General features: G+C 39.0%; 3 protein-coding genes across 6 annotated transcripts; 1 reads left to right on the forward strand and 2 right to left on the reverse strand.

Moving 5' to 3' along the window:
* Positions 1–260: 260 nt before the first annotated feature.
* On the reverse strand, positions 261–7979 carry LOC117793585 (thioredoxin reductase 1, mitochondrial). 4 transcript variants are annotated; one of them, XM_034633941.1, is made up of 4 exons: positions 7746–7979; positions 3094–3436; positions 2797–3023; positions 261–1632 (listed from the first exon to the last, which is right to left on the reverse strand). In XM_034633941.1, the coding sequence occupies exons 1-4, from the start codon at positions 7765–7767 to the stop codon at positions 746–748; spliced, it is 1479 nt and encodes a 492-aa protein (XP_034489832.1). In that variant the 5' UTR covers positions 7768–7979; the 3' UTR covers positions 261–745. The 4 variants fall into 4 exon arrangements, with proteins under 4 accessions (XP_034489832.1, XP_034489830.1, XP_034489831.1 ...); XM_034633939.1 differs by lacking the exon at positions 7746–7979 and adding an exon at positions 6212–6735; XM_034633940.1 differs by lacking the exon at positions 7746–7979 and adding an exon at positions 6350–6725.
* On the forward strand, positions 7120–9790 carry LOC117793586 (C-factor). The gene is made up of 3 exons (XM_034633945.1): positions 7120–7562; positions 9018–9069; positions 9127–9790. Exons 1-3 carry the CDS (start codon positions 7437–7439, stop codon positions 9690–9692), a joined length of 744 nt encoding a protein of 247 aa, XP_034489836.1. The 5' UTR covers positions 7120–7436; the 3' UTR covers positions 9693–9790.
* On the reverse strand, positions 9735–10242 carry LOC117793587 (arp2/3 complex-activating protein rickA). The gene is made up of 2 exons (XM_034633946.1): positions 10083–10242; positions 9735–10002 (listed from the first exon to the last, which is right to left on the reverse strand). Exons 1-2 carry the CDS (start codon positions 10168–10170, stop codon positions 9842–9844), a joined length of 249 nt encoding a protein of 82 aa, XP_034489837.1. The 5' UTR covers positions 10171–10242; the 3' UTR covers positions 9735–9841.
* Between the last annotated feature and the right edge of the window lie 1954 nt (positions 10243–12196).

Consider the following 12196-nt stretch of genomic DNA (forward strand, 5'->3'; position numbering starts at 1 on the left):
ATGCTAAAATAAATTCATTATCTGCGGACAATTCTGAGTTATTTTCTCAAATACATAGTTCTAAAATCACATCCAGGTCCCCGATGCACCCTTTATAGGTTTTGGTGTCAAAATTATAATTGGCTCTGCAAGGGTATTACTAGGCATGTTGCGTTTGTTTGATTGATCGGCAATGACCTTGTTGATTATATCATAATTATAGTATATGTACTGTATATGAAAAGAATAGACCTCATTAAATAATGTACACAAAGTCGTTGTAAGTGGGTGAAAAATTATATTTTTCTACCGTAAAAATACAGATTTATTCATTCATATTTTAATTCTCACGTTAACATAATTTCTAATTTTGAGTGCATGCCGCACAGAGGCATGAGGCAGGAGACCACAACGGCAACATCAACGGACGTTGTGTTGAAAAGGGTCAAGACCCATTTTCTCGAAGACGCTCCACGTACAATTTTCCACTTCAGTTGGACTGAAGCCACAGTCCTGCCCTTAATCTCGCCATTCTGTGCATTAACTCAGCTATTGTATGCGTGTGTGTGTGTGTGAGTGTATTGTGTTGTTGTGTGATTCTATCGAAACTAGATAAAAACTTGAAATTCTATCGCTAAACAGCGGCAACTGTCTAATTCGTTGGTGACTCCCAGAGTTGGGCCATGTTTGCTTTTGCTGGGGTTTTTGTGTTTGGGGTTTGTTGTTGGGCGTGTTGGATAATGCGTTGAGATGGGAGCTCTCCTGTTTAGCTGCAGCAGCTAGCGGGTGTGGGGTCCAAGCCAGAGCGCTTGGTGATGCTGAGACGGGTGAACTCCTCCGCGGTGGTTGGGTGAATGCCCACCGTGTTCATCAACGTGGGAATGGTCAAACCAGACTTGATTGCGGCAGCAAAGCCTTGAATAACCTCACCGGCCACGGGGCCCAGATAATGCAGGCCATAGACACGCTGGTCGCCAGTTCGCTGGGCCACAGCCTTAACATAGCAATAGCGCACGCTCTTCTGGGGAATGAAGAACTCCGTGGGCTTGTAGTAACCGTGGAATACCTCGATCTCTTCGGCACCATATGCCTTAACGGCATCCTCCTCGCTGAGTCCGACGCAGGCATACTCAAGTGGGGTAAACACAGTAGTGGCCACATCAGCATAGTCCATGCGCAGGTCCGAGTCCGCGTAGAGGCGACGCGCCAACAGGCGGCCGGCCAATACGGCGACAGGCGTGAGCTCCGGCTTGCCATGGATAATATCACCAACAGCATAGATGTGCGGTACATTGGTCGTCTCCTCGCTGTCCACAGGGATCTTGTCCTTCTGCGTCAACACACCGGCATTGGGCAGGTTCAGATCATCAACGAGACCCTTGCGGCCAATTGCCCATAGAACTGTATCGAAGACATCGCTGTCTACCTCGCCCGTCTCCGTGTTCTCGTACTTCACCAGCAGCTTGCCATCGGGCTGCTTCTCAACGGACAGGGGCACCGTCTTTCGCAGGAAAGGAATGCCACGTTCCTCCATGGAGGCGGCTACCAAGCCGGCCATCTGTTGATCAAAGCCGCGCAGCACAATTGAACGCACCATCACAGTGGGTTCATAGCCGAGACCCTTTAAAAAGCCAGCACACTCCAGACCGATATCTACAATAAACAAAATGTGATATTAATAATCATATAATAGAATTTGCACTTTAATGTCTAAGATGGATTTTTTATTTTTTATCTTTTCAGTTATAATTTTAGATTTATATAACATTTATTTTCTTTAAATCAGGGAATAACACCGGTTGTGGTAAAGTTGCAAGGTCAAAGAATTGTTCAACTTCAAACCGTCATAATTTGATCAAAACTGAATAGATTTTTAAGCGGAATGTCATTTTGATCATGATATGTCCTCTAAATTAATTCTGTATTCAATTTTTGTTCATTTAAAAAATTTAATTATTTTCGACCAAAATTTGATTTTGATGCTAAGGGTCCCCCCTTTGAAATTTTGAAAATTCAAAATTTTAAATCTCAAGTTTTCACTTTTAATCAACTCCTTATATCGTAATTAGTGTAAAACAACACTTTAAACTTGATTCTAAGACCTTTCATTTTTTTGTAAAAAATCATGTGAAATTGAACAAAAATTTTGACTTGTAAAGTGATAAAATCCGCAGTCCGACCAACTTCAAACTGTCATAACTTGATCAAAACCGAACCGATTTTCAAGCGGAATGTCATTTTGATCATGATTTGGCCTCTTAATACATTCTGCATTCAAATATTTTTAAATTCATTCAAAAAATATTTTTTGCCCTCAATTATATTTAATTTTATATTGTAAGTTACTTTTGTTCAACTGCTCATTAATTTACGTAAAACAATAGTATTAATAAATATAAGAGACTTGCATAAATGCACTTTAAAAAGCATATGAGACATTTACAGTAAAACGATGTACACATTTAGCTTTAGTCATTTTGTATAAATGTGAATTAATATAAATAATAAATATTGTGACGTATTTAGTGTGTACTGAACCAAAAGTTGTACAACTGAATATGAGCAATAAATGTTAATGTATTTATTAACTTTATTTATGTTTTTATTTATCATGCAGGTCGCTAATAAATAATCTTGGATTATGAAAAAGTAATATTGACTAGAATAAGAAAGCATGTTATCAAATAGAAAACAAACGTAAGTATGATGAATCTCAATTAAATTTTCAAGGTGTTCCAATTTCCAAAATGAAATTAATAAGTAAGAGAAAAGCATGTTATCAAATAGGAAACAGAGGTGATATTGAAATGCACTTACAGCCGGCGCCCACAACAAGCGTCTTGCCGGGCTCCCGATCCAGACTGAAGATGTCGTCGCTGGTGATGCCATACTCGACGGCACCGGGGATGTTCGGGTAGCGTGGACGACCGCCGACAGCGATCACAAAGGTCTGGGCGGTGATTGTGCGATCGCCGCTCTTTAGCTTGGCGGACAGTGTGTGTGAGTCCACAAAGGAGCCCAAGCCATTAATGTACTCGACTTTCCTGCCAAACAAAATGAAAAGGATAAGGAATAAGCCAACAGTTGCATCACATCACAGTTGAGATCACTTACTTGTCACGCAAATCGACTCGTGTCACCCAGTTGACTGACTTGATGTGATTCTGCACCGAGGTGACGAGTTTGCTCCAGTCGGGCTTGATCTTCTCATCCACATTCCAGCCATAAGCGGCTGCCTCGTGCACGGATTCACCCAGGAGCGAGGCTTGATGCATCAGTTTCTTTGGTATGCAACCGACATTGACACAGGTGCCGCCAACGCCCCATTTGGTGCCAGTTGGTGTTGGCTTCACATAGTCCAGACAGGCAACACGTGCACCATGGGCCACAGCCTCCTTGGCACAGGCCAATCCACCAGAGCCGCCACCAATCACAACCAGATCGTAATCATAGTTACCTGAAAATTAACAAATAAAAAGAATTGCAAAACATTAACAATACAAATATTTAAAATATATATGGGGATGTCATGTAGTTCTGTGTGTTGGGAATAGTTGCTACCCATCATCTCCTTCTCTTGCTTATTTTGACGCAGTCGGATATCCAAATAGGCTGAGCGATAAATGCTACGTCCTTCTGACGGCTGAGCATCTGCCAATGAAGCGGGCACAAACTCAAATAGATGCATTTGCCCAGCAATTTCTAATTCAACTGAAGCCTCTATTTTTGTCCCGCCTTCTCGTTGTCTTTGCCGTTGTCGTTCTTGTCGACGTCGATATCCTGATCCTTGTCGTTGGTGGTAATTATAAACAAATCAAACTGGAGCAATCATTTAAGCTCCGCCTTGGCGTGCGGTTTGCTTTGACCCAATGCGCTTGCCATGGTAACGATTATACGATTACACGATTATAGTACGACGGTGTTGGATTACATCAGGGCAGGGCAACACGTTAAGCGGAGTGGAGTGGAGTGGAGAGGAGGGGAAAGGCGGTTTGACAAGTAACTTGTCAATGCAAATAATTAAATGCATTTGACATTCTATTGTTGTCAACCTTTAAGTCTGACAAGATATCAAAGTACATTATTTAAAGAAAGACAAGGATTATTCGCTTTTAAAGACGTCTCTGCAAGTTGTGATGTACTTGATATTTTGGAAAACCGGACAATTCGTCCCCTGGACTTTTTTCTTTTGAATATTCTGTACTCCAGATGATATACATATTTAATAAAAAAGAATTTAAAATATAATGAAATTTTTTTGTGGGAATTTTTTTTATTCGGTAATCCGAACAATCTGTTTATTTCGAATCTGCCTGTGTTTTCAATGTTCGGATTATGAAGATTTTACTGGGTTTACATCTTAGATTATTGTGAGAAATGTTCATATCTTTTTTTTTTGCTTTTGCTTCAATCTCAACAGGCTGAAAAAATAACTTCCACTTAAATGATGCATAAAAGGGGAAATGGGAAGAAGCAAATTCCTTAAGTGGCACTTTCTTTCAAGTTTTTCTCTTTCTACATTTTAATTAAATCAGCTTACAAAACAAAAACCAAACCAAAATAGTGCGGGTCAAAAGAACTAAAAGTCCACATTGAAGGGAAGGTCTTTGCGATAAGCGCAAATCTCTATTCGTTTAACTTAATTAAGGAAACAATAAAAACCTTATCACATTAAATGAGTTTGTACCTTATATGGATCATGACATTTGTATTGTTTTGATATATTAAACCGTTACTGTATTAACGTTTTTTTTCAACTGATATATTAATTTTGGAAAATCACAATAATTTTTATACATATTGCGTTTAAAAAGCTTACTAGACATTGAAAAAATATATTCAAGTCAAATAAATATTTTGACAATGAGAAAAACCACATATTTTATGATTTTTTTGGTTACCCCATTTCTCTTAGTTCTTACAACTATGAAACTTAGAACAAGGTGGTCCCGAACCCTGCTCGCATCGCTCGCGGTGATGTGCGGTAGTAAGATACCCTGTATAGATCCTCTGTACTAAAAGTTGATTTTCGACCAATTGTTCCTATGGCAGCTATATGATATGGTGCACCAATTTGAACCAAATTTGGTCAGGATATATAATACCAGCCCACATATAAATTGTATCAAATTGGTTCAGATATCTAAAAAAATCAAAAAGTTTTTTTTATAATAAAACTTCATTTTTGACCTAACGTTCATATGACAGCTATATGATAAAGAAGTCCGATTAAAAAAAAAAATAAAAAAAAAAAGTCCTTTATCTGCGTATGGGATCCAGGAACCTACATACCAAGGTTACAGTCTCTAAAATCGACACGTTAAACAGACGGACAGAGCTAAATGAGCTGGACTGTTGATCCTGATCAAGAATATATAAAATTTAGGGTGTCTGCCAAACACGTTATTGCTTTTTTTTCCCATCTTTAATGGGCAGAGGGTAAACACAAATACACTACATACTTGAATAGCTAATCACCGCCTTCAATTGTTATAAACAAGTTTGTAGACTGCAACAAGACGATCCCTATGAAAGGGCATTATAAACAAGTCACGATGGCATTTTGCCATTCACGATGACGTTGTGTTAATGAAGATGATGACGTTGATCATGATGATGATAATGATGCAATCTATTATTAGAAGATAAGCATTGAGTGATGTACTTGTGAAATATGTGTACAAAGATATTATTCTCGAACATTTTATTTATATGTACATATGTACATCAGTGTGGGTGAATGTACATTTCTGTCATCTTGTGAAATTTACAGAGTTAACGATCATAAAAGTTAGAAAGTGGTTTCTAAACATACATTTGTATATATATTTGTATACATATGTACATTATTTGTGGCCCTAACACCACCTTCTCTGTCTGCTCCCCACTTCTATCCTATTGCCATAAACATGACAGTGCAAAATTAGCCTATAGGCTATTTGTAATAGCAAAAAGCCGACAAAAACCAAATGAAATTCGATAAGTAAGACGATAGGTACGTGCGTAAAAGCGCGAACCGCTTAACAATAGTTATTGCATAACAAACATATATACATATGTATGCATGTATGGAAAGTGTAAGAGAATAGGGATACAGTAAAGTTTATAGAAAGAAAGAGTAGAATAAAAGCCGCCACTGTGGCTATCGCGTTGCCAACTGATTGTGGAAAAGTGATCGACAGACTGGAAACTGGAATTAGGAATGGAAAGGGGGAATGGAAATGGGGCTTACCTCTAAGGGGCTTAACTTTTCGCACCGGCTGCTGGTACATAGCCTGTCTATCGCAGTGCGGATGATTAAAGGGCGGCACATTGAGACCAGTATCACTAGTGGAACTTTCGAGGGAAGTATTGCGTGCATTTCGGTTACCTGATTGAGAGCTGCGTTTATTGCCACTCTTCTCTGCAGCACTTTGGTTTGTTGGCTTCATATTTGTCAGATTTCTTCGATGTTGTAGTTGGGAATTTGAATTGATCGTGTGATAGTGTGAATTATTTGCAGCTGTTATTGTCGAAGAAGCTGACGTAAATATCGACGAATGCTGGCGCACCAAAGTTATCGAAAATCTTGAATTCCAAAGTGTGAGCGACATATTTGTATATTATATATATATATTATGTATGCCTAGGGCACGTTCTTGTTTCGCACAAGTTAGTTATGTACACTTTGCAACTGCAGTTGCAGTTCCACTTCCCAATCCCAAGAATTGCAAATTTACAATTTTACAAATTGTTTATGGCGTTGCGCGCTCCAAGCAAAGTTATCAACTACTTTAACGAAAAGAGAGAGAGACACAAAAAACGCGACGTCGTCTTCGTTGTCGTCGTCAAGCGGCAGCACAACACTTGGAATGATTGGAAAGCGTAGGCAGCAACGCTCGCTACGTAACAGCAGCAGAGCTCTTGAATGCGAATGCGCGATGAAAAGAGAATGCGATGAAGATGACGGCCGCTTATAGGGTCGCCGAGTTGCCTGGCCAATATGCCAATAAATTAAAAACCGTTGCGCTAGGAACAATTCACAAAATTTGCATAAATATTTGCGACTGGAAAGAGCAACAGTTGGTTGCTTTGCCAGGGTTGCCATACACTCATATCATATTCAAATACTACGAATTCTTGCTACTTTTCCAATAAACTCTGGCAACTCTGTCAGCTGCCGCCACCGGCCGCTTGTCTAATAATAAAAAAAACAAAATAAAGTGTGGAAAAAAGAGAACACACGGTCGCGTATCGCGATAAACCCATTTAACATAAACGTAGCTACTCATTGCCACAAATTGATTCGAGGAGCAGCAGTACGAAAGTTTTGCCGCCAGTGTCAGTTGTAAAGCTTCAACACTTTATTGTGCTCGTGTTGTTGCTTAATCTCAAGTACAAATACCCGATTAGATTTCGTGACGAAATAGAGCGTTAACAGGAACAACAACAACACTCCGATTTATTTAGTGGACAGGATGAATTCAATTTTGATAACGGGCTGCAACCGTGGTTTGGGTTTGGGTCTGGTGAAGGCGTTCAACTCATTGCCGGAGCCGCCGCAGCATCTATTTACAACTTGCCGCAACTTGGAGCAGGCCACAGTAAGTTCATTATCTGGTGACTCATACACGCCCATATCCATTTGACAAAGACATCACCGACATCGAAACTACTCGAATAATTAAAAATTGCAACAACAATAATGCAGAAACCAAACGACAGAGAGAGATAGAGAGACAGCGACTAATTCTAGTCTTGTGGCATCACCATTGATTGCTACTCACCTTTTGTGTCTACGGGCGCCATGTTTTGCAGTTTGTGCAAGTGTTTTAAACTAACCAACAGGATCAACAGAAATTGCCAAATATTGTTGTAAGCTCTTCAGTTCAACTCAAGAGAAACACACTATTTTATGCGGAACTGCAACCACAACTCAAATATCAACTTAATTGGTCGAATGACAGTAACAGTAACCAGTTATTACTCCGCGCAACACTCTCTCGCCAGCGAACGCAAATGCGAAATAAGCGGTAAACTTTTTGCAATTGCTTTTATGCTTCAGCTTTGCTGCTCGTTTTCCAGTTATGGAAAGCACTGTCTATCGGCTGACCGCCACAATCTATCGACCGTTCGCAGCTAATGTGCGCATGGCGCACAATTTAAATAAACAACAAATTCGATTTTTTACCAATTGTACAATTTGGCAGCAAGATTATAATTACAATAAGGCAAAACTCGAAATTAGTACAAATATATGTCGGCCCTCGGGTGTGAGTTCTTTTTAAAAATGATCTTAAATAAATATCGTCCTTTTTCTGGGTGGCAAGGCTGCCAATCAATATAAATCTTAATTTAAATTTTTCGGCTACTTTCCAGCCAGAAACAGCTATTTAAAAAAAAAAAAATTGGCGACACTGAATGGGTCTCAAACCTAGCGATTGCAAAAAAATAGATTAATCGATTAATGAATCATATGATTAATTTAAGTCGAGCGATTATTAATCGGTATTAATCGTAGAAAATCACAATAATCGATTAATCAAATGATATTTTAAATTTTGACCAATTTTTTAACTTTATGATATTATTATATTAGAATGTGTAGTGTGTGTAATATTAACACCAATTAGAATATACATAAATGCGCACATAAGTGTTAAACTTTTTTTTTATGTATTAGAGAATTGGGGATCAGTAGTTGTGGTGGTCAACCTGTTTATCTTTCTATTAAAAAGACGCTCTGCTCGAACCGAAGTTCTTTTTAGTAAACAATTACGAGGAGCTATACGATATAGCTTGGTGCCATAATTAATCTGCAAATCGCTGACAACTTTTAATTTGCATTTACGCGCAAATAGTTATGCGATTATTTGAGCATATAATCGATTAAGGATTCAATTAATCGAAACCCGTTTTTCTATTCAATTAAATCGTGAATTGAGGTAAAATAATCGATTAATGAGAATCATATGATAAATCGAGCCATCACTACTCAAAACAATACACAAACAATGAAACGAAGAATATAAATATTTTAAATAATATTGATTTTTTAGGAGTTGAATGACCTGGCCAAAAAGCATTCCAATATACACGTACTTGAGATTGGTAACAAATCAATTCCTTGTTGTTTACTTTCAATTCAAGTTCTCCTTTCTGTTGCAGACTTGAAGAACTTTGACGAGTACGAAAAGCTGGTTGGCAAAATTGCGGATATAACGAAAGACGCTGGTCTAAATGTGCTCTTCAACAATGCCGGCATTGCAACCAAGTCTGTGCGCATTGGCGCCACGAAGCAGCAGGATCTGCTCGATACGCTCCAGACGAACACTGTGGCGCCAATTATGCTGGCCAAATCCTGTTTGCCCCTGCTGAAGAAGGCGTCGCTGGTCAACGAGGCTCGGGGCATGGGTGTGAACCGGGCTGCGATTATCAACATGAGCTCAATACTGGGTTCCATACAGTTGAATGCGGACGGCGGCATGTATGCTTATCGCACATCGAAGGCTGCTCTCAATGCGGCCACGAAATCGATGAGCATCGATTTGCGGGACCAGAAGATACTGTGCGTCAGTCTGCATCCCGGATGGGTGCGCACCGACATGGGTAGCAACAATGCTCCACTCGAGGTGGCCACAACTACTAAACAGATCGTGGACACCATCTGTAAGCTGAACGAGTCGCACAACGGCGGATTCTATCAGTACGACGGTGCTCAGTTACCCTGGTAAGGGTAATGGTGCTACAAACTGCACATATGCATAATAATTTGATTCAATTTACATATGTATATATTTGTTGTTGCTTAAATAAATGTCTAGAAACCAGATGCAATGTGTGGTTACTTTTGATCCTCCCCTGTCACTGTCTTCCTCCCACATCAAAACGGCGGCTGTGGCGGTGGTTGCACATTGTTTTCACTGCCATTCATTGGATAGGCAACGCGTTTTCTCAGGTCAAGTCGGGGTCGTCTATTGCTGGAATTGTTGGCACCGTCTGTGTGAATTGGCGGCGGATCGTTCCAGCCGGGCGTGAGGGAGCCTATTGATTGGTCCGGGAAAATGAAAGTGATACGTGGTGCATATCGACGAGCTGTTTTCAGTTTTCAGATTTTATTTTACCTGGAAAGGCTCCGGTGGGTGCAATGTTTTGACCCATTGGTGGTGGTGGCTGTAGCGGCTGATTTGCGGGTGGCGGCGACGGTGTCATGTTTTTTGTGGTTTGTTAATGTAACGCTGTAAATTCGTACTGTGTTTACCTGTTTACAAATTTCTATCAGCTGTTTAGCTGAAATTACGAGGGTTGCCAGTCGAGTAAAATTGTTCAATCTGGCTCGATTTTTTTTACTTAAAAAATAACTACTTTCCGAATTCTGAATTTTTGTACCTTTTTAAATTTTTTTTTGTGATGAAATTTTTTAAATTTTTGCAGAGGTTTTGTTAGAATTTTCTGGATTTTTGGTGTAATTTTTTCTTTTTGTAGAATTAATTTTTCTAACTTCTCTCTCCGGGGGCTGAGTTTATTTAATTTTTTAATTGTGCAGAGATGGCGAAGCTAATTTCCAAATGTCGTTTCAGTGCTGTCAACTTGTTTGACTAGTCATGTCGCAACAAAAAACGGGTTGGCAGGCTTGGGCCTATCTTTTCCTTTAAAATGTCACAGACATGCGCTGAAAGGCGCCCTCCTTTTGAATTTGAACGTTAATTTAATTAAGCAACATTTACAATTTGCAATTGATTTCTAAATTTGTAGAGTGACATGAAAATACAGATGGTTTTTTTTATGTAACACAAAAATCGAAGAGCTTATAGTTCTTATTATGAGATAGAACTTTTGCCATGAACTTGTAAGGTTTCGTTTTACAGAGTGCTGTGAGAAATGCTCTAAAAAGGTGTTAAGATAACAAGAATATAGTAAATACAAAGTGACATATTTAATTTTTGACTACATATAGGTTAATTTTTTGAATTATTTGCTGATGATCTGGTTTCTTACAATAGCCGCTGTCACACGCACAAGAGTCTTGAGTCTAATCTTGTGCAGTGGCCAGCAGCTGCAATAAGCACCTCTCCAAATTCGTTGTATATTGAATCATATCACAATTGGAACTGAACTGTATCACTAAACACTTTTGACTGGTTGTCATCTTTTTGAAAATTTTGGTTTGTGTTTTCTTGAAGGACTCTTCTATTGGCATATTTAATGCGATTTCGTTAGTGTTGAATTAATGATGAGTTATAGTCCCAACATATGTTTTGGTTCACAATTCCAAGTGACTCTGGTACTGTTGTGAATATTTGATTTCCTTACTGTTGTTGTTTGTTTGTTGTTGATAGTGTTAGTGTTGCCTACAATTTGTGTTTTGACTGCACTCAGTCGGATTCTTTATTGATTTTCAATTTAAATTTTCATTTCCATGCTCTTTCTCATAAATAATAAATGCATTAGTTATTCGCCCAAAAAAAATTTCAGCACTGTCGCTGTCAATTTGAATTTACATTTGCCGCCTATAAGTGGGCAATGCATTTATATGACAGTTGCACCGAAAAGTATGCTATGTGAAATTCAGCATTTGCTTCATAATTGAATTCTTGTTCATTATTTGTCAACAAAATTCGCACTGACAGAACACATTATTAAAAAAAAATATATTAAAAAAAAATATTGGATATTTTCTAGGATAACTTATATCCTTGGAATGAGTTTGTTTCACTTGCAAAAAATAACTATGCTTATTTGCATATTTCAATAATTAATATTATAGAGATATGCAACTGTGTTGTTGTTGCTGTTGTTGGTATCGTGTTGTTGTTGTTGCTGCTGCTATCTGCAGCTCCTTGCTGTTGCCGCTTAATTAACAATATTTAACTGAGACAATGTTCAGGCCGTCAGGTGGCTTTTATAGTTCCAGGTGAGCCACGTCGACGTCGACGTTGGCGTCGCTGTCGCCGTCCTCAAGCTACATTGTTGCCGTTGTTGTTGTTGTTTTTTTTTAAACTGCCTGTTGGGCAGCATGTGAAGACACTCACACACACACACACACACACACACACACACACACACACACTTACACATCCACTTACAAATACACGCACCAGTCAAGTCAGTGCGAAGTCTTACATCTGTGTGTGACTTTATAATATTATTAGACTAGGTATTAGTGTGTGTTCCAGCCCCTATTTCTTGACCGGGGAATAGCAACACACACACACTCACACACCCACACCTACACATC

The sequence above is a fragment of the Drosophila innubila genome, chromosome X (assembly GCF_004354385.1).
Source record: "Drosophila innubila isolate TH190305 chromosome X, UK_Dinn_1.0, whole genome shotgun sequence".
Classification (NCBI taxonomy): Eukaryota; Metazoa; Arthropoda; class Insecta; order Diptera; family Drosophilidae; genus Drosophila; species Drosophila innubila.

Bases quoted from the DNA above. Each gene is read 5' to 3' on its own strand.
- LOC117793585 (XM_034633939.1), bottom strand. From the start codon at position 6,572: ATGTCGCTCACACTTTGGAATTCAAGATTTTCGATAACTTTGGTGCGC. The intron at 3,024-3,093 runs GTAAGTGATCTC...TTTGTTTGGCAG, and splicing joins CGAGTCGATTTGCGTGACAA to GAAAGTCGAGTACATTAATG. The intron at 1,633-2,796 runs GTAAGTGCATTT...TGTTTATTGTAG, and splicing joins GCTTGTTGTGGGCGCCGGCT to ATATCGGTCTGGAGTGTGCT.
- LOC117793587 (XM_034633946.1), bottom strand. From the start codon at position 10,170: ATGACACCGTCGCCGCCACCCGCAAATCAGCCGCTACAGCCACCACCA. The intron at 10,003-10,082 runs GTAAAATAAAAT...ACCAATCAATAG, and splicing joins ACCCACCGGAGCCTTTCCAG to GCTCCCTCACGCCCGGCTGG.
- LOC117793586 (XM_034633945.1), top strand. From the start codon at position 7,437: ATGAATTCAATTTTGATAACGGGCTGCAACCGTGGTTTGGGTTTGGGT. The intron at 7,563-9,017 runs GTAAGTTCATTA...TTGATTTTTTAG, and splicing joins GCAACTTGGAGCAGGCCACA to GAGTTGAATGACCTGGCCAA. The intron at 9,070-9,126 runs GTAACAAATCAA...TTTCTGTTGCAG, and splicing joins TATACACGTACTTGAGATTG to ACTTGAAGAACTTTGACGAG.